Below are 21,424 nucleotides of genomic sequence, written 5' to 3'. Positions count from 1 at the left end.
GTTATGTTGGTTGGGGTCTGGGGCAGCCCGGCCGAGGAAATCTGATCTGGAAGTCCGTCACCAGGAGGAAAAACCAAGTGAGAAGCGATCGGGCTTGATCAAACTTCTTTTCCTCTCTGCTGTTTCCGGATCTTCTGAGATCCCGCGAAATTTGCTGCATTTCGCGCGGTGTCAGAGCAGAGAAAGTAACCTGCTGAGACGAAGACGATGAGAAAGAAGTCCGGGACCCCCAGCTCGCAGCTGGAGAGGCCGGCGAGGCCAAATTCCTACCTGGTGCTGCGAGGTGCTGGGCGCTTCCAGACGAGACTTCGAATATCCTTCGTGCAGTTTTGCGTCTAGATGGAAGCCGATTGCAAGAGTCCGGCAGCTGGAGGGTTTTGTGCGCATTTCCCGTTTGGGAGCCATTCCATGCCCGCATTCTTCTCACTTGGCTCGCTGACTTAAGAAACCTCATTCCAGGAAGAAATTAATTAACACTGCAATTAGCTATTTGATTAGTGGGAAACGGCAGCCCTCCCTTCCAGGTGCAGGTGTGCAGGGGCTGGACCTGAAAGGTCTCCCGCCAGCCCAGGGATACCGCGGGCGCTACTTTGAAAGTTAACTTTTTACAGTTCTGCTGGGCTAGGATAGTGCAAGGAGCAATCAGGGGAAATCACGTATCCCGGGGGTGCTGACGTGGTGAAGAGAAGCATAACAAAATATTGGGGGGGGGGGGACAACAAAGCCGACACAATTCTGTCGTGTTCATCCCGTAGATGCACAGACCCCACCAATTGCAAGACCCGTCCTCGAGTCCCTGCTGCTGCTATTTTCAAGAGCATCCACAAATATAATTCTTCAGGCGGGGGTGGGAGGTGTGGTTCTCCTACTTGTACCCAAAGCGCCGCAGTCTTCGTGCTCTTTGCGGCCCCATCCATGGTGCTGAAGAGGATGCGATCCTCACGGTCCTTTCCAACTCTGCAATTCTATGATTCTATGAACTGAGAAAGTAGGTGAAAGAACCCTCAGTTGTTGCTGAACTTCAGCTTCCACTGTCCTTCCTGGCTATGCTGACTGCCTGAGCAGAATTGGGACCATCGCAACATCTGGAGTGATTCTGCGTTATCTGTTCTTCTTTGCCTTGTTGGGTCAGCTTCCACCGAGACCAACTAATAACACGGAATAAGTGCACCACTAATGCACTATTCTTGTGTCAAAAACATGTTGCAGAAAATATCTACTACAGTAAAATACCAGGCTCTGGAAGGGCCCTCAGTTTCCATGTCGTGTCTTCTTCTTTGGTGATCATTTGTAGATGAGTAAGGGACGCGGGTGGCGCTGTGGGTTAAACCACAGAGCCCAGGACTTGCCGATCAGAAGGTCGGCGGTTCGAATCTCTGCGACGGGGCGAGCTCCCGTTGCTCGGTCCCTGCTCCTGCCAACCTAGCAGTTCGAAAGCACGTCAAAGTGCAAGTAGATAAATAGGTACCACTCCGGCGGGAAGGTAAATGGTGTTTCCGTGCACTGCTCTGGTTTGCCAGAAGCGGCTTAGTCCTGCTGGCCACATGACCTGGAAGCTGTACACCGGCTCGCTTGGCCAATAAAGCGAGATGAGCGCCGCAACCCCAGAGTCAGCCACGACTGGACCTAATGGCCAGGGGCCCCTTTACCTTTACCTTAAGATTGTCTTCCATAAACACAGTTTTAACAGTGAGTCCGTAAGTGTCTGTGGAGGCCAATTCTGGATCCACACGTCCTTCCACAGTGGGGACATAGGTTTCCAGGCGGGAGTGGGTCACGGTGAGGGTTTGCCAAGCTTGCCTTCCTCTTAGCACATTTCTCCCTTTTGCCCTGAGTTCGAGTGTCTTCAAAGCCCGGGAAGTGTTTGCCCAGCTTAGGGAAGGAGGCGTGATGCTCTGACAGGATCCTGGACTCCTGCTGCTTCCTTCTCTCTCTCTCTCTCTCTTTTTTAAATGATATTTTATTAGATTTTAACAAGAAAAAAGTTACAGAACAATAAACAAAAAACACAAGAAAAATACAAAAACCAAAATTTAACATAGAAAAAAAGAAAGAAAAAAGAAAAATCCCTCTTTTCAATTTCTTATAGTTCATTTACTTATTTTCCTGACTTCCTCACACCTCCCTTTTTTGTATTCCATTTAAAAATTGGTTTAGCAAATTCATACCCTCTTAATTTACCCTTAATTGTTTATCCTCACATATTGTAGCTTCAAATTTTCATCTAATATCATTCCATTATTGCAAATTCTTATTTTACCTTATTACTAGAACCACTTCATTTCATTTCAACATCATAAACATTTGAAAATTTTACAGTTCAATTTACCGTTAATTTCTTTAACCTTATCTTACCTTCAAAACAATAAAATTTCAAAATTTAAACCATATTTAAACTTAACTCCTTCAAACCTTTCTGCTAAAGCCAATTAATTCCTTTCCAGCACATTCTAGTATTTCATTAGTATTACACTAATTCCAAAAGTAAAAAGATATATAAAAAAGAAGTTCTCATTCTGGTTTTATCCAACGTCCCTTCTTCCTGGTTTCGGGTAATGTCAGTCCTTACACCATTGTATCCTGTCCATCAATCTGGTGTTGTAATATCTGAGGCTCTCAGGTCCCTTCTATGCCCCCTCTGCAGGTTTTCTTGTTCCTGTTTATACTTGCACACATCCTTGTCCCTTGTTGGATTCCTGCTGCCTCCTTCTCAAAGCCAGGCAGTGAAGGCCTCTTCACCTGGGCGGCAGAACCTCAGTAGGTGGGCAGGCAAGGGAGTGTCATTCAGCTAACTCGTCCTCTCTGCCCAGCCTTGGCATCAGGCCACACCCCTCCCGCATGTGCTGGCCCCTCCCCCTGCTTGTTGGTGAGTAGTGGCACTTTTTTCTTTAAAGAAATGCACTGCTTGTGTGAGAACGCAAATACCAATTCCAGCTGCGTTAGCTTATCTCTATAAGCTATTCGGATAAGGTTGCACAGGCTTCTATAGCAATTATGGTATCCAAGGATGCTTTAGGCAGACTTGGATTATTTTCTCCCTGGTTTATGTTTCCCTCTTAACAAATAAATCACTCTCAGACTGTTTAAGTAAATAAATTGTTAGATTTACTCACATCAAAAGTCTTGGCAGGTTTCAAGGCATACAATGATGAAAATCAGTGATGCAAATCAGACAGGCAATCCTCCTTAAAAGTTATAGTCCAAAATGGAGTATGCTCTCTGGACGAGAGTTTACAGACATCCTATCCCATTGTGGGTAAGAAAAAGTGTGTGCAGTGACAGTAAGGAGTAAAGATTTCGTTTCTATTGTTCCCCTTCCTGCTACACAAGTTTAGAGGATATGACATCATAGAGTCCCCTGTCTGTGACTATCCAGCAGCCATGCATTTCTGATTTTGGCTGCACATCCCTCTCACAAAAACAAGTCCTGTGAATAATTATTTAAGGCATTGTATAATAATAATAATTTATTATTTATACTCCGCCCATCTGGTTGGGTTTCCTCAGCCACTCCGGGTGGCTCCCAACAGAGTATTAATAATAATAATAATAATAAAGTGATTAAACATCAAACATTAAAAACTTCCCTAACCAGGGCTGCCTTCAGATGTCTTCTAAAAGTCAGATAGTTGTTTATTTCCTTGATATCTGATGGGAGGGTGTTCCACAGGGCGGGCATCACTACACTATATGTTTAGCCTGGAGAAGGGAAGAGAAGATTGAGGAGGGGTCAGAAACCTTAGACCAGGGGTCGGCAGAGGGCTGGTCCACTGTCACTCAGACCTTGTGGGGGGCCGGACTATGTTTTTTGGGGGGGGGATGAACAAGGGATGATGAGTGGCGTGCAATAGGGCTCCAGAGAGGGGCTGCTTTAAATGGCGGCCACTTGAGAGGGGCGCTCAGCCAACTACGGCTCCTGTGTCTTGCGAGTGGCAAGGGCTGGCAGAAGGACAATGAGTGGCACGCGAAAGGGCTCTGGAGAGGGGCTGGCACCAACAAAGCCCTGCCCCTTTCCTCCTCTAGGCAGGGCAGGGAGAAGCCAGGAGGAGGGAGGGAGGAGGCACCGCCATGGTGTGTGAGAGGGAGGGGGTGAAATGATGCAGCCCGAATGATCAGAATCGGATCCATGCTGATCCACCCAGCAATTCCCAGACCATCCGTGGGCTGGATCCAGAAGACAACAGGGCCGTATCCGCCCCCCCCCCAGCCTTAGTTTGCCTACCCAGGCCTTGGACCTAGGGGTCAAACGTGCCTTTGTTGTTGGAGAACAGTAGATATATTTCAGTGGTGTGCAGAGAGAAAGCCACTGATTGTAAGGGTAAAGGAAAGTTTTGGTTTGGTACTCGCAGCAAACAAAGCTATGCTAAGTCTTGGCTGGAGGAAAGTGGCAGAGCACTTTCGCTTGTCTGGATGGAGGAGTTTGTGTGAAGAAAGCTCTGTTTTTGCATGACTGGCACGTAGCCTACTGCATAAGTGACACCTGCTCCCCTGCTCAGTTTTGCCTCTGAGTCCCACCCCATCACTGGTATGGTTGCCCCTGCAGGAATATGACCCATGAGTTGAAAAAGGGTTGATCTTAAGGTGTTTGCTCCAGAGGGCAAGAGTAGAGATTACAGGAGTACAGGAGGTTAGATTTTGTTTGAACATTAGGAGAAATCTCTTGATAACAAGTGCGGAATGATCCTGACACCAGTTAAGCAAGTGGGGTAGCGATGGACTTTCTCTTCATGGAGAGGGTGGGCAGTCATTTATTAAGAACATAGGAAGACCTTTGCTGGATCAGGCCAGTCACCCTGCTCTCATTGTGGCCAAACATATGTCTGTGGGTGACCTACAACCAGGACTCTCCCTTTCTGCTGCTTCCAGAAAAGGGTATTCTGAGTTACTTCTGCCTCCCACTTGGAGGGCACTAGCAGCCATTGATAGCTCTCTCCTCCATGAATTTGTCTAATTCTCTTTTGAAGCTGTCCAAGTTGGTGGCCATCATGGGGATTTTCTGGGGGGAGGGAGGAATTCCATAGTTTAACTATGTGCTGTGTAACTGAGTACATTTTACAAACTTCAGTCATGTCACCGAACTTAATGACCTTTTCTCTAAGCTAAAAAGTCCCAAATGCTGCAATCTTTCATGTAGGGGAGTTGCTCCACCCCTTCATTGTTTTGCTTGCCCTTTTCTGAGTGTTATTGGGGAGGCTCTACCTCTGGATACCTGGGACACGGGTGGCGCTGTGGGTTAAACCACAGAGCCTAGGACTTGCTGATCAGAAGGTCGGCAGTTCAAATCCCCGCGATGGGGTGAGCTCCTGTTGCTCGGTCCCTGCTCCTGCCAACCTAGCAAATTGAAAGCACACCGGTGCAAGTAGATAAATAGGTACCACTCCGGTGGGAAGGTAAATTGCGTTTCCGTGTGCTGCTCTGGTTCACCAGAAGGGCTTAGTCATGCTGGCCACATGACTTGGAAACTGTACGCTGGCTCCCTTGGCCAATAAAGCGAGATGAGCGCCGCAACCCCAGAGTTGGCCACGACTGGCCCTAATGGTCAGGGGTCCCTTTATCTCTGGATTTATTTCTTTGAGCAAGGGGTTGTGCTGGATGCCCTCCCAAACCCTATGCACTTCCCTGAGTTCATGATTTAGGGCAGCATTTCAGATAGATAAATAATTTCAGAAGCGGCATTGGCAAATCCTTTTGGTTTTCAATAAGAGAACTGGGATCTATAGTCTGCCCTTTGGACTGCATTACTTCCACACCAAGGTCCAAATAGTGATGACAAGCGCCAGGAAGTATTTTCAAGAGATGTTGGCAGATATCTCTTTAGGTAGAAGGACAGAATTCTTGAGTCTTCAGTTCAACGTATCATGAAGTGGGAGACATATTAATACGCTGAAAACCCACATGTCAAAAAATGTAAAGCATTCTCTCTCTCTCTCTTTTCTTTCTTTCTTTCTTTCTTTCTTTCTTTCTTTCTTTCTTTCTTTCTTTGCCTTCTTTCCTTCTTTCCTCCATAATTGTTATTGCCCTCTGCATGATTGCTCTGGCCTCATATTCCATCTCCCCTCAGAGGCATTCGCAATTCTGTCGTTATTCTTGTATTAGTGCTGAGCCCATTAAAGCTAATTTGTTCACCCTAATCTCTATTTATTTTTCCCTAGTTGATATTAGATTTGCCTCTCTATTGCGCTCTCCTGATTCTTTTCCTTTTGGTCTTTCTAATGGGTTTCTCTGTTAATGGTACCCAACCTTCCTTCCTTCTTCCTTCCAACCCCGCAAATCCTCCCGTTAACTCCTCGCTGCCCTCCTTCTGCTCAGATCCCTGATAGGTGGCTTTTTGCAGTTTTGCCGCTCAGGCTCGAGAAATCACCTGTAGCTCTAATCTAAGCAAAGCCCAAAAGCACTTGGACAATTGTGCTTCGGTGAGAAAAAGAGTCTCATTGGCAGCATCTGTGTGTTACAGCTGCGGGGCTGGGTTCAGGACCCTCGGCAGACAACGCTTCCTTTGTGCAAAGAGGCGGTTACTCCTTTTCTTCAGAGGATCCAGACCTCCTTCCTCCTGGCAACACGTCTGTTGTGGAAATGTTGCATTTCCCCAGGACTTAAAATAGGCTGCTTCATAGAAACATGATTTGCCCTTGATAGGTACTGTATCAAGGACAGGGGCGCCGACTTATAAAAAATATTGGGGGGGCGGGGGCCCATACTGACTTATAAAAAATATTGGGGGGGCCCAAGACCTCCAAACCGCTGCTGCTGGGGGAATGAAAGGGGCGAGCCCCGGGCTGCCCCGACCTTAAGTGAACCTGTGAGGGCCCGCCCTTTGCGGCAGCCGATTGGCTGCAGCCGTGGGCGGTGAATATTAATGAGCTAGGGGGAATCCCCGCTTCTCGCGGGGCTGACGCCAGCCCCGCGAGATTGTTGATGGGTCGAGAGCCCGCAACCCCACCCCCTCTCTAGATCGGGAGTGGCTTTGTTTTAACTCATTACTGAATGTATTTTAAAAGGTAACTATCGTCAAACAAGGAAAATAAAAAATACCAACATAATTTTGTGATTTTACAAAGCATAATATAACTAATAATTTTCTTAAATTATTGGGGGGGGCAGAGCCCCCCCAAACGAATTTTTGAGGGGGCTCGGGCCCCCTCAGGCCCCATGGAGTCGGCGCCTATGATCAAGAAGCAGGTATCAAGGAAACCTATTGGTTCATGTCAGTAATCACACAAGCTCCAATTGAGGATTACTAAAAAATAAAAATAAAACTACCATATGAGAAATATTAAAAGGGACGCGGGTGGCGCTGTGGGGTTAAACCACAGAGCCTTGGAATTGCCAATCAGAAGGTCGGCGGTGTGAGCTCCCATTGCTTGGTCCCTGCTCCTGCCAACCTAGCAGTTCGAAAGCACCTCAAAGTGCAAGTAGATAAATAGGTACCGCTCTGGTGGGAAGGTAAACGGCATTTCCGTGCACTGCTCTGGTTCACCAGAAGCGGCTTAGTCATGCTGTACACCGGCTCCCTCGGCCTATAGAGCGAGATGAGCGCTGCAACCCCAGAGTTGGTCACAGCTGGACCTAAATGGTCAGGGGTCCCTTTACCTTTACCTTTTTATGAGAAATATTGCATTCCAACATCTGAGGTTTTCAGTTTTTTTGGTTTACCATACTTAGGTCACCCCATTGGAATGATAATATGTGGGGCAGGACATCAGAGAATCTTGAACTCTTGGTATGATGTGAATGCATTGATCAAATATCTGAGGAAGCCTTGCAGTCAGTACCGTAGTTAACAACCGGCTGAGACAGGGATGGCAAGCAGCCCCACACACCCCAAAAAACAAACGCACAGGTATATCCCCAGAGAAGAAGGAAGTAGGAAGAGATTTTAGTTTGCTACTTAGATTCAAGTGAGAAGGTGTCTAAGGCTAACACACTGCCTGTACAGGGTTTTTAAAAAATCCACTCCTTTCACTATAGTATTGTGAAATCAGGAGTTTGTTCCAACATAAATGGAGGCAAAATGCAGCCATAAATAAACAGAAGGGAAATACTGGGCATGTTCAGGGGATACCTGAGTTTTGGAGAAGTACAGAAAAACTTTTTCAAAAATTAAGGGGGTGCCTTCCCCCACCCCTGCAGCCCAGTGCTCAGTAACCCCCACTGAGCCTCTTGGGCTCGCCTATCAGTAGGTCAGCGGTTTGAATCCCTACGAAAGGGTGAGCTCCCGTTTCTCGGCCCTTCCTCCCGCCAACCTAGCAGTTCGAAAGCACAAAGTGCAAGTAGATAAATAGGTACCACTCCGGCGGGAAGGTAAACAGTGTTTCCATGCGCTGCTCTGGTTCACCAGAAGTGGCTTAGTCATGCTGGCCACATGACCCGGAAGCTGTACGCCGGCTCCCTCAGCCAATAAAACGACATGAGCGCCGCAACCCCAGAGTTGGTCATGACTGGACCTAATGGACAGGGGTCCCTTTACCTTTACCTAGTTAGAAAATAAATCATGGAAACTGGGGAGGGGAAAGGCCTGCAGGAAGAGCTGGCATGCTGAATGCAGCCACTCTGGCAAGGAGGGCATTTTGTGGATTTAGTTTCAGTCTTGTTGCTTGTCTTCTAGAATAGAGCAGTTGGGAGTGTGACTGGACAGAAATAAGTTCAGCTACCAGGAAGCGAGGGAGAGTGAGTGAGGGAGAGAGAGAGAGAGAGAGAGAGAGAGAGAGAGAGAGAGATGGACTCTATTGCTTCCTGCTTACCTTACTTCAGGAAAATTCCTGACAAGTCCTGGTTTTCAGGTGTAAAAATGGCATGGGGGAAATTCTGCTGAATTAGCAAAATGTAAGGGAAAACCTGGATGTATGTCAAAACGACGGAAAAAGCAGTGGAAACAGCTGCAAAAAAATTATTATTTTGGGGACAGGTTTCCCCAGAAAACCTCAACAATTTTGGTAGTTTCCTTAAAAAAAGAAAGAACCACTTTTGAAATATGGCAACCCTATGTACGGAAGTGAGAGATGGACCATAAAGAAGGCTGATCACCAAAGAATTGATGCTTTTGAATTATGGTGTTGGAGGAGACTCTTGAGAGTCCCATGGACTGCAAGAAGATCAAACCTCTCCATTCTGAAGGAAATCAGCCCTGGAAGGACAGATCCTGAAGCTGAGACTCCAAGACTTTGGCCACCTCATGAGAAGAGAAGACTCCCTGGAAAAGACCCTGATGTTGGGAAAGATGGAGGGCACAAGGAGAAGGGGACGACAGAGGACGAGGTGGTTGGACAGTGTTCTCGAAGCCACCAGCATGAGTCTGGCCAAACTGCGGGAGGCAGTGGAAGACAGGAGTGCCTGGTGTGCTCTGGTCCATGGGGTCACGAAGAGTCGGACACGACTAAACGACTAAACCACAACATGTTTGTGCATTCTGTGTTGGTGGGGTGGGCAGGATCGCAGGCTTCCGTGCTCTCTGTGTGATTCTTGGAACTGGCCTTGTAGGCAGGTCATGTCCTCCTGCCAGAGGCAGCTGCATTTGCCTGGAATCTAAGCTGTGCCTCTGATGCGTCAGTTTTAACTCTTGGCCGTGTTCCCTGGCAGTGGGGAAGGGAACTGAGCGGCCAGAGGTCAAGAATGTTAAACGTCTTGACTAGGACTAGCTGTACCTGCGAAACACAAGCCTGGTGATGCCATTGCTCATTAAGATTCAAGGAAAACAAAAATGGTCGGGAGAACAACCTGTTGGACTGGGTGTGATGGCCTGGGATTCGGACTCGGGTACTGAACCTGAGGGATCCCAGCCTGCACAGGATCCCCGCCTCCAGAACCAGCTGAGCCGGGGCTGGGGCATGAGCCTGAAGGGTCCTCACCTGTGCTGGGTCCTCAGGTGCAGGCATCAGCTGAGTCTGCTCTGGCTCCTGAGGTGATGGAGGACCCATTGCCTGCAGGTGCTCCACTCTCAGCCCCGTCAGAGGAAGCTGAGGTTGCCTCTGGGTCCGGTAACCCTCCAGCCTCTCCTGAGCTGCAGAGGCTCAGGGCAGAGAGGTGGAGGGCACTAAGTTCCCGCAGGAGGAGTGCTTGTCTCCAGGCCAGGAGGGGCGAGTCACCAGAGGATCGGGGCCGCCCTATGCCTCGGGGCAGATAAAAGCCGGCCAGCCCCAGTCCCAAGTTGCGGGAGCAGCGTTGTTGGTTGCTAGTTCCTGCCTGAACCCTGTCCTGCTTCCTGCCTGAGCTCCTGACCTGCCCTGGCTCCCTGCTTGCAAGCCTGTTCCTGACTTCACCCGACTCCCTGCCCTACACCCAGCTTCAGCTACTACTGACTGCCTCCACATTGCACCTTTGACCACAGACCGGACTTGGACCTTGTCTCTTGGGTAACCCACAGGACCAGCACACTGTGGCTGGCAGCAGCAATGGCAGAAGAGAGGGTCTGGAGGCAGGCTGGAGCCCCCTGGAGGGGGGGAGGGATATGCACTGCCCTGCTGGCATCACAGTCAACTCCGGGAACAGGCTCATTCACCTCCCCATTCCACCTTTGGGAACATCTGTACGATTTTCTCAAGTCTCCTGGCAGTTCATCCCCAGCAGAGTGACATTCAGAAGTTGAGCCTGTCAATCATCCTTGGATGCTGAGAATCAGACTGCATGCGAGATGAAAGGTCTGTGAAATATACTCGGAATCGAGAGTGGATTTCATGCTCTTTATTCAGCTCATAGTAGTGAGGAATGAAAGTTCCCCCAAAATGTCTGCTTTCTATACATTATTTACACAATGGGCCCCACGTGATTGGCTAATTCCGGGATTCTCCTGTAGGCCAATCAGGTTGCGGATTCACTTCCACCTGGAGCTGGATTGGGTGGCTCCTGTGGACCAATCATACTGCTGCATTGTTCTAGGACCAATCAGACTGCTGCATTCTGAATCCTATTGTTCTAGGACCAATCAGACAGCTGCATTTTGGATCCTATTGTTCTAGGACCAATCAGACTGCTGCATTTTGGATACTCAGTAAATATCAGTCTGGGACTGGAACCAAACTTACTTCTGAGCCCCAGACCAGACAGACACAAGAATAGGGGTTTCTTAACTATTTGCTCCTCCATCATGGCCCTAATCTAGCTCCCAGCTGTTATTCCCCCCAACAGGTAATTGAAACTTTGGGGGACAGGCATTTGAACTAGAGCTGTGGCGTTGGGGGGGCACAGGGTTAGATTTCCTGCACTATAATAATAATAATAGTAATAATAATAATAAACAATAATAAATTTTATTTATACCCCGCCCTCCCCAGCCAAGACCGGGCTCAGGGCAGCTAACACCCGATATAAAACAATTGATCAAAATACAACTTAAAAAACAAGATTAAAATACAACATTGAAACGTTAAAATGCAGCAGCCTTTCAGTGGAAACTCAAATAAAAAACTTTTCTGGGGATGAAACGTCAAGTCTTCACCAATGTTACAAATATCCACGGTCCAGTTCAAAATGGATATTCTTCTCTGGAGGAGAGCAAAGAAACGTCTTTCCCCATTGCAGGTAGGAGAAAAGAGTGTGTAGTGACAGGAAGGAAGAGATAGGGATTCATGTATTTTTAATCTTTTGTTGGAAGCCGCCCAGAGTGGCTGGGGAAACCCAGCCAGATGGGCGGGGTATAAATAAGTAAGTGTGTGTGTGTGTGTGTGTGTGTGTATTACCCAGTGCTTTTTCTTCACTGGCTACTCAAGGATACGCAGTACTGGCACCTCTTTTTTGTTGTTCTTAAAAAGTATAACACTTCATGGTGAGTATTGGCACCTATTTTTATAGGGGGAAAAGCACTGGATCAACCCATTGTGGTTTTCCTGTCACCAGGTTTGGGGGTATAATTGTTGTTGTTGTTGTTGTTATACTTATACTCCACTTATCTGAGTGCTGTGGGAATGTTCAGGGGTGCAGGAGAGGATATATTGTGAGATTATATCCTAATCCAAGTTGTGCTAACAAGTTCCCAAAATATCAGCAGAGTTTATAACATTCCCCTTAAAGTTCGCAACGGTAACGTCTGCACAGGTTCACTAGAACCTCTATAATAATTACCCTGGTAATATCCCCTTTTTGATCCCTCTTAAAATACAAGACACGACACAGTCTTTATAAAAGTATAAAAGAGTTTACTCACTCACGTTCTGTTCACAATTTGATCCCAGAAGGCAGACAGCTTTAAAAGGTTACATACATTCAGAATCTATTTTATAGCAAGATAGTCCTATCCTCCTCTCTTGGCTGAGTGCCAAGAGGGCATCCTGCTTCTTCGAAAGATGAAGATGAGAGGCAAGAGGCAAGAGAGAGAATGGCTGCCTGCCCTGTGCTTTTATCATTTACCTGCACAGGTGAGGCCACACCCACCTCTGGTCACATGCGGAGGAAGTTCGTCCCCAGGAAGTTTACCTTCTTGCTGGACAGACATCCCTCCCCATGTTCTAACATGTACACTCTAGGAATGTTGTCATTGACTGCTCCTGTGTTTACACCCCACAAGTGGGGTGTAACTATTATGACTGATTACCCCATTCAGACATCATAGAGTCCCTTCAATACAGGTTCTGAAACTCTGTGGGCCATAGATCCTGTTTGCAGCTGTCTAGCAATCATGCAATCCCACACACAAACCGTTGCCCCACAAAAGGTGGGTGCCTTTGTCCTCTATCTGTAGCCCGTCCCCAAACAATGGCAGCTCTAGGTGGCATCTAACTTTCCTCTTCTTTGCCCCCAAGGACGGGAAATTTCTCCCAAATGCCAGTAAGAAGCACTGCCTTCCTTGAATTGTTCTGCTGTTTTCTATTGTAAATAATGTAAAAAATGTTTCCCTATGATCAACCTTTCACTTTGAAAGAAAATAAGCTCCACCACCCACAACTATTGGGGTGGTGGTGCAACTATTGGGGTGGTGGTGGAGTAAAGTACTCCAATGAAAGGAATAGAAACCCTTCACACTTCAATTAACAGAGCCCCATGCTCCATCTAGAACAGGGGTCAGCAAACTTTTTCAGCAGGGGGCTGGTCCACCATCCCTCAGACCTTGTGGGGGGCCAGAATAAATTTTTTTGGGGGGGAAATGTACAAACTCCCGTGCCCCACAAATAACCCGGAGATGCATTTGAAAAACAGTGGTACCTCGGGTTAAGTACTTAATTTGTTCCGGAGGTCCATTCTTAATCTGAAACTGTTCTTAACCTGAAGCACCACTTTAGCTAATGGGGCCTCCTGCTGCCGCCACGCCGCCACAGCACAGTTTCTGTTCTCATCCTGAAGCAAAGTTCTTAACCCGAGGTACTATTTCTGGGTTAGCGGAGTATGTAACCTGAAGCATTTGTAGCCTGAAGGGTATGTAACCTGAGGTACCACTGTAAAAGTGCACATTCTACTCATGTAAAAACACGCTGATTCCTGGACCGTCCGCGGGTTGGATTTAGAAGGCGATTGGGCCGGATCCGGCCCCCAGGCCTTAGTTTGCCTACCCATGATCTAGAACCTTTTGTTAACAAAAATAACAGCAGTGGCAACAGCACTGAGACCAGCTCTCCCCATCCCTCTCGGGACTGGGTTTGTGTCTTAGCAGGACACGGAGGATTGAACCAGCTGGGCGGGGCCTTTGTGAATGGCCGGCCCTTGCCAGAGGTGGTGAGGCAGCGCATTGTAGACCTGGCACACCAGGGCGTGAGGCCCTGCGACATCTCTCGACAGCTGCGGGTCAGTCACGGTTGTGTCAGCAAAATCCTTGGCAGGTAAGCATGAAGGTGGCCACTCAGGGCTTTGCAGAGCTTGGGTGAGTAATGAGCGTGCCGGAAGACGGATTGGCCTCTCGCTCCGAGAATCCAACTGTGGCATCAAGAAGGAGCTGTAGCCAGAGAGGCTGAGAGTAAATTTTTCCTGTGGCCATTTTCAAAAGCCTCATCCCGGGAGCGTTCCAGAGGTCAGGGGTGGCCAGCTGGAGGGCTGTGGGCTCCATGGAACAATTTGCTATGGAGCAAACAAATTTAAATCATATTGTGGCAGAAGTTTTTGCTTGGTTTCTCATGCAATTTTATTGTGTTGCTGTTTCACGAGCGTTCCAGGCTTGCCCATTTCCCCTCTCAAGGAAGGAGATCTTTCAGAAAGCTCATTTCACATGTACTCAAAATCTCTGGATACCCTTATCAACCACATTACAGAGCCTGACCATGACTGTTCAGCCCTTAGAGTGGTGTTGTCAACGCAGCAGACACTGATGTCCAAAGCAAGGAACTGTGGCTTAACCCCGGTTTACTAACCACGATCTTAGGCCGCCTCCAAATGAGCTTCTGTCATTTCTGCTAAACGATAGTTTTGCAAGCTGGGAATGTTATAAGTGACTAAGTGCTGTACTATTGGGGCTTTGTAAATATAGGACGCCATGTAATCCTCTTATTGTGTTTTGTTCAAGTGGAAGAGTCCTCTTTTGCCTGAAGAAACACCCTGTGCTTGAGGTGTAAGAAAGAAATCTGCTGTATACTGTGGGTTTTCCTGGTTGCCTACAGTGCAATTGCTTAACGCAATTTTTGAAAGTATTCACCTTCCTACATGGATGTCTGAGCTAGTGAAGTGAGATGGACGGCCAGTTATGTGAGGCTGCCTCTGAAAAGTGCTCAGAAACTTCAACTGGCTCAAAGAGCTGCAGCGAGATGGGGGCAGGTTATAGGAAACAGATGATTCCCTTGCTGGAACAACTCCACTGACTATTAACCTGTTTTTGAGCACAATTCAAAATGGTGGTTATGGACCTATAAAGCCCTACGTGGCTTAGGCCCAAGCTGTCTGAAAGGCCCTATTCCCTCATGCAAACCTGCCTGGGCCCTGAGTTTTCTGGGGGGGAGTCTTCTCAGTCCCACCACCTTTTTGGAGGGCCTTCTTGGTGGCTGCTCCCAGACTCTGGGTCTCCTTCCCTGGAGAAGCCAGACTGGCCCCAGCCTTGCTGTCCTTCCGCCAACAAGTGAAGACTTTCTTGTTCCAACAGGGTTTTGGAACCTGACTGTTTTTAAGGAAAGTGCTGGGGCTGTGAAGTTTTCAGTAGTAACAATCTGCATGTTTTAAAAAGTACTGTGTTTGTGTGTTATTAAAGTTTTATTTTAAAAAATTGCCCCTCCCCCAATGTTTTTAGCTGTTTCTGCTTTAACCATAAACTGTTTTGAAAAAGCTGGGATGTAAATAAATGTAATAATCCTAATCCTAAAAATAAATAATTAGATGTGAGAAAGCAGATTGCTATTTTTTACTCCGTGAGGAACCCATCTTGAAATTTCCACTCTCTGTAGGAGCCCATCTCCATGTTTGCAGCGAGATTTCAGCCGGAGGGGTGATAAAACTCTAGGCAATGCCAAGAACATTTCTTGTTGTGAGTGTGGTAATCCTATTACTTTGTCTATTGGAGTAGGTACTACGAGACGGGCAGTATACGGCCAGGTGTGATCGGGGGCTCCAAGCCCAAGGTGGCAACCCCCAAGGTGGTGGAGAAGATTGGAGATTATAAACGGCAGAATCCCACCATGTTTGCTTGGGAAATCCGGGACCGGTTGTTGGCAGAGGGCGTCTGTGACAACGACACTGTTCCCAGTGTCAGCTCCATCAACAGGTGAGAGCACTCACCACATTCCATTGTGGCGACAGTAATCTGGGTTTATGGGGCCATTGGGCACCTGGTTACATATCTGAGCTTCTAACACTGGTCAGGACCAGCTTCTGATCTCAGCAATGCTGCTAGCAGACACAGGACCTGGCGTTCTTCCACAGACACCCTCTCCCAGCTCTTGTCTTCTTTTCTCTCCAGGATCATTCGCACAAAAGTTCAGCAGCCGTTCAACCTCCCGATGGAGAACTGCATGGTGCCCAAAACATTGAGTCCTGGACATAACCTCAGTAAGTGCTCTTTGGATGGCTCCCTCCTGATCTGTACCCACTTGGCTCCACTCTCTGGGTTCAACTGAATATAATAATAATAATAATAATAATAATAATAATAATAATAATAATAATATATTTATACCCCACCTATCTGGCTGAGTTTCCCCAGCCACTCTGGGCAGCTTCCAATCGAGTGTTAAAAACAATACAGCATTAAATATTAAAAACTTCCCTAAACAGGGCTGCCTTCAGATGTATTTTAAAGATAAGATAGCTGCTTATTTCCTTGACATCTGAAGGGCCTTCTCAGTAGTGGCGCCTGCCCTGTAGAATGCCCTCACTTTATTGGCCGAGGGAGCCGGCGTACAGCTTCCGGGTCATGTGGCTAGCATGACTAAACCGCTTCTGGCGACCCAGAGCAGGGCATGGAAACGCTGTCTACCTTCCCGCCAGAGTGGTACCTATTTATCTACTTGCACTTTGACGTGCTCTCAAACTGCTACGTTGGCAGGAGCAGGGACCGAGCAATGGGAGCTCACCCCGTCATTGCGGGGATTCGAACCGCCAACCTTCTGATCGGCAAGTCCTAGGCTCTGTAGTTTAACCCACAGCGCCACCTGCGTCCCCTACTTGTCGACATACACCTTTTTAAAAACTGTGAAATGCAAGGTTTCTTATAAACCAGAAGTGCACAAGAGAGCAGGAGACAACCAGTGTGTTGCTTCAAGCCAGGCAAGGCTTGCAAACCCGTTGAGCTGCCTTTCCTCCCCTTTTCCTGCCCAGTCTCCCATAACTGCAAGAGCAAATCTTATGTTTAATAGAACTCTTTTGCACAAGAGCAGTTCTGCACAAAAGAATAAATGTATTGGGAAGGCAACTTCAATAACTGGTGGGAAAGGGCTGGATGAATCCTTTCCTTTGGGCTTTGGGCTTTCCCCCCATTTCACTTTGGAGGTGATTCTGCTGTATTATTAAAATTGTATTAATAAAATAATGATAATTATTATTTTAAAAGTAGGAGTAGGGGGTGTGGCGAATGATGGCACCCAGCAAAACTAATGTGTGTCCACAATCAGGGGCCGTGTTGTTGTTTTTTGAGATTTTCTTCCCTTATAGCGTTATGCATGGATCTGGAAAATCTTCATGTAGGGTGGGGGATGGGGGGCAGTGCAGTTTGCCACCTGGATAAAGAGGAGGTCATGAGGATGCTTCAAAAATGAAAATAGAGACACAAGCAGCTTCAAATACACATTAAACTCCACTGTGGATGAGTCCTAAGTATTGAAAGGTTCTTAATTATTTTTTTGGGTGCGGTGGGGAGGGAGACATGTAATTATTTTTTTTGTAGAGAATATTTTTTATTAGTTTCTATAATCAAACCCATGTAAATAAGACTTTACATATTTAATACAGTATTACCCCTGTACAAATGAAAATAAAGTTTAAACATTCCCCCCCAATTTTTTTTTATTAATTTTCCTCATTTATAACAAAAATGACATATAAAAACACAAAACAAAATACCTTACAACACTAAAAGAAAGAAAAAAGAAAAAAGGAATAAAAACACTTATTACTTCTAGAATCCAAGTTAACTTTCATTGTAATCTGACTTCCTCGATTCCCCTCAACTGAATTTCATTGTAACACCTTTGTAACAGTTTTCCAAAATCATCTTTCTAATACAATTAACACCTTCAATTAACTACTGTATCTTCCTCTTTTTTCTTTTTGGCTTAAATTCATATTACTATACAATGTTCTTATTCTAGTCCTAGGCCTATCAGATACTTTCAAGTATCTTCTAATTATCTTATATTACAATATTTAGCTAAATAGTCTTTAAATTTCTTCCAATCTTCTTGGTGTTCCTCTTCTTTCTGATTGCGGATTCTTCTAGTCAGGTCAGCCAGCTCCAAAAAGTCCAACATCTTCATCTGCCGTTCTTCTACAGTTGGTATTTACAAGTTTAAACATTTCTAGACCAATATGGCTGTTAATTTCTGTACAATGCCAACTCACAGTACAAGTGGATATCTTTTCCCCAAAGCTTGTAATTGTGATTTTTTGTAAATAGCCCTACTGATGTTGTTTGTTTGTTAAAGTGATTTCCCACCCTTCTCCTGCAGAGTGATAGAAACATCTGATAGCTAGCTTGGAATCTCTGCCGTTGTTCCATGGCAGCAAAGTGAAACTGCATCCTTCAGTCCTAGCTGGAGAGGAGCGTTCCCAAGCTGGGCACCTAGGCCACCCTTGCCCTTTGCCATGGGGGCAAGTTCCCCACTTGGCCAGTCCTCCTAACTGCTCTTCACCTCCACAGTATGCCCTGGAAGAGGGGTGGGGTGTGTTTTCCTGGGAGGGCCTGCTGACATTTCTCCACTAACCCCCCACTGCTGTGTCTCCTCCAGTCCCCAGCTCAGCTGTGACTCCTCCTGAGTCACCCCAGTCAGACTCTCTGGGCTCCTCCACCTACTCCATCAACGGCCTTCTAGGGATCGGTTCCCCCAGCAGCGACCACAAGAGAAAAATCCAGGACAGTAAGTGATGTTGGGCTGGGAGGGTGCGGCAGGGTCTGACTCTGGGCACCTCTGTTGCTAACATGTACCGTATTTTTCGTCCCATAGGACGCACCTAGTTTTTTGGGGGGGAAATAAAGAAAAAAAATTATTTCCCCCCCAGGTGCGGGGCTGGGGCGGGGGAAGCCTGAGCTTCCCCCGACCCCAGCCCCCAGAACAGGCTACTATCCGCTAGCCGTGGGAGAGCCGCGTAATTTCGCCCAGCTCTCCCACGGCTAGCAGAGCGCTGCGCGAAGCCCGAAGTTTGGGGCGTGCTGAGCTCAGCGCACCCCAAGCTTCTGGGTGCAGGCAAGCTCTCCGCTAGCCATGGGAGAGCTGTGTCTCCCACGGCTAGCGGATAGCTTCCTGAAGCCTGGAGAGCGAGAGGGGTCGGTGCGCACCGACCCCTCTCGCTCTCCAGGCTTCAGCGAAAGCCTGCATTCACCCCATAGGACGCACACACATTTCCCCTTCATTTTTGGAGGGGGAAAAGTGCGTCCTATAGGGCAAAAAATACGGTAGTTTCTTCAGGTTGTGAGTGTAGGTTCAGAAGTGCTGTGGTTGAAGAGGGGACTCTTATACAGCCGCTTGTTTCGTGCCAAAAAGGACGGAAACCGCAAGCTAAGGCTCCAGACTGACTTCTGATTGGTTCTAATTTTGCTCCATAACCAGCAATGGGGTTCCATAGTCTCACATTGTGCCTGTTTAACTTTGGACACCTCACTTGCTCACAATAACTCTGTTGCATGTTACGGTGGGGGCGGAAATGTTCCTGTAAGCCAAACAAATTTTCTTTTCTTTTTTAAGATGATCTTTATTGGTTTTTTATAATTACATACTATACAGACACATATTATATTATTATATTATATTATATTATATTATATTATATTATATTATATTTCACATTTATTCTTGCTCTCATATATATATATGTTATATATAGAGAAGATGATGTGAATTAGGGAAACCAGTAGAACGGAAATAAACCTCATAATCGGAAAATACAAAGAAATTTATTGGACCAAAATGAATTAAAAATGTATATTATGACCAAGGCTGAACAGTATTTGTAAATGAATATAGACAGACAACAAGAATTGTATATATAGAAAGATTTATTTGTTTACGGACATTTCATGGGCAAAAATTGAAGAAGAACAACTATACAGTATACAAAATGGATAAAGACAATGCGAAAAGTTAAAGCCAAACAAAGTTTCATTCAGTCTCTCAGGTGGCTTAGATTTCATTTGGCTAGGGCAATTGTATGAGTGGAATATTGATAAAATAGCAACAATGGCTCAAACTCGCCACCTTAAACTCCCCACAGGTGAAAGTAGATGCTGACTCACGGAACATCATCAAGAGGTGGCTGCAAAGTCAGATTTCTTTGCTACTATCACTGCAAAAAAAGAAGTTTTTTTTAAAAGGGATGATTTTATGAAATGAACATTATATAGGTGGGGAAGAGGGAGGGAGCCTCAAAGCCCTTTTGGGGAGGGAAAGAATCCCCCCTCCCCAAATTGTCCCGTCCTGATTGGTCCACCGAGTGATGAGACATGACAGAAATGGTGGGTCTGAAAATTCTATTCACTAGACAATGAGGGAACTGCAAGAGGATACGGATGGGGGGGGACAGGTGAGCTGCAAGGGGGTTTGGCAAGGTCTAAGGGGTGTTGGGGGAAGGGTTGGGGAGTGGAACGAGGAGGGGCACTGTCCTGGGCGCATGTGCGCACATGTGCACATGAATCTATATTTATGTATACAGTTGCAAGAGGCCCATTTACCGAAACGATCCTTGCCATCCCTGAGCGACCCACACCTGCCCCTTTGCATCCAGGAGGGCTGAGCAGGAAGAGAGCGTGGAACAAAACCACATCTTGAACCCCCCTGTGTGAAAATGCCGTGGGCTTGGGGGGGGGGAGAGAGGCATCCTTTCCCACAGGTAGGCTGGGCAGAGGCTTGTCCAAGTTGGGCTGATTGCGGCTTCCCTCAGCAGGTGACCAGGAGAGCTGCCAGCTCAGCACAGACTCTCAAGGCAGCAGCACACCCCACAAGCACCTGCGCAGCGAGGCGTACGGGCAGCACCTGCTGGAGTGCCCTTTCGAGAGACAGCACTTCCCAGAGGCTTACGCTTCCCCCAGCCATGCCAAGGGAGAACAGGTATGTGCTGGAGCCAAAGTCCGCCATGGCAGCCTTGAGGTGGGGGTGGAGGGGTCGGGGGGGCTGGAACTCAGTGGTAGATGTATGTTTTAGATACAAGAGGTTTCAGGATCCATCCCTGGCACCTCTAATGTGTGTAATGTTCAGGGAGGCAGGAGAGGATATATTGTTTAATTTTAGCCTTCCCAACTTGTGTTAACAAGTTCTGTGATTTAGCAGAGTAACATTCCCCCTTTAAACTTACACAGCGGATAGGTTTGCCAGGGTTGCATAAGTCTCTAAAATAAGTTTCCTGGTTATTCCCCTTTTATTCCCTCCTAAAAAGAATAGACACGGCACAGTCTTGTATAAAAGAGTTTACTCACACTTTCTGTTCACAAATGGATCCCAGAAGGCAGACTTAAGTCACAAAATATATACACATGGACTCTATCCCATAAGGGGATACAGTGGTACCTTGGGTTACAGATGCTTCAGGTTACAGACACTTCAGATTACAAACTCCGCTAACCCAGAAATAGCACCTCGGGTTAAGAACTTTGCTTCAGGATGAGAACAGAAATTGCGCAGCAGTGGCACGGTGGCAGCGGAAGGCCCCGTTAGCTAAAGTGGTACCTCAGGTTAAGAACAGTTTCAGGTTAAGAACAGACCTCCAGAACAAATTAAGTTCTTAACCCGAGGTACTGTAGTTCCTTTGTCCTCTCTTGGAAGCCAAGAGAGCATCTCTGGCTAAGGAGATGTTGCTTCTTTGAGGAATAGAGTCAGAGAGAGAGATGGCTGCCTGCCCTGTGCTATTTTGTTACCTGCACAGGTAAGGTCACGCCCACCTC

The 21,424-nt window shown here is 46.9% G+C and overlaps 1 protein-coding gene across 9 annotated transcripts in view; it reads left to right on the top strand.

Annotated features, from left to right (window-relative positions):
* The window catches only part of PAX8 (paired box 8), a 37,511-nt gene that overhangs the window by 4,885 nt on the left and 11,202 nt on the right, over window positions 1-21,424 (top strand). For 3 of the 9 annotated variants that reach the window (XM_083753348.1, XM_083753350.1, XM_083753349.1), the window contains exons 3-7: window positions 13,577-13,742; window positions 15,404-15,604; window positions 15,800-15,888; window positions 18,282-18,410; window positions 20,428-20,594. In XM_083753348.1, the coding sequence (XP_083609474.1) occupies window positions 13,577-13,742; window positions 15,404-15,604; window positions 15,800-15,888; window positions 18,282-18,410; window positions 20,428-20,594 (752 nt within the window). The remainder of the gene's footprint in view (window positions 1-13,576; window positions 13,743-15,403; window positions 15,605-15,799; window positions 15,889-18,281; window positions 18,411-20,427; window positions 20,595-21,424) is intronic. The other 6 variants (XM_083753351.1, XM_083753352.1, XM_083753355.1 and 3 more) reach the window with 3 other exon arrangements.

Source organism: Podarcis gaigeae (genome assembly GCF_964106915.1).
Source record: "Podarcis gaigeae genome assembly, chromosome: 8".
Taxonomy (NCBI): domain Eukaryota; kingdom Metazoa; phylum Chordata; class Lepidosauria; order Squamata; family Lacertidae; genus Podarcis; species Podarcis gaigeae.
This window is presented reverse-complemented; position numbering and strand designations above follow the sequence as displayed.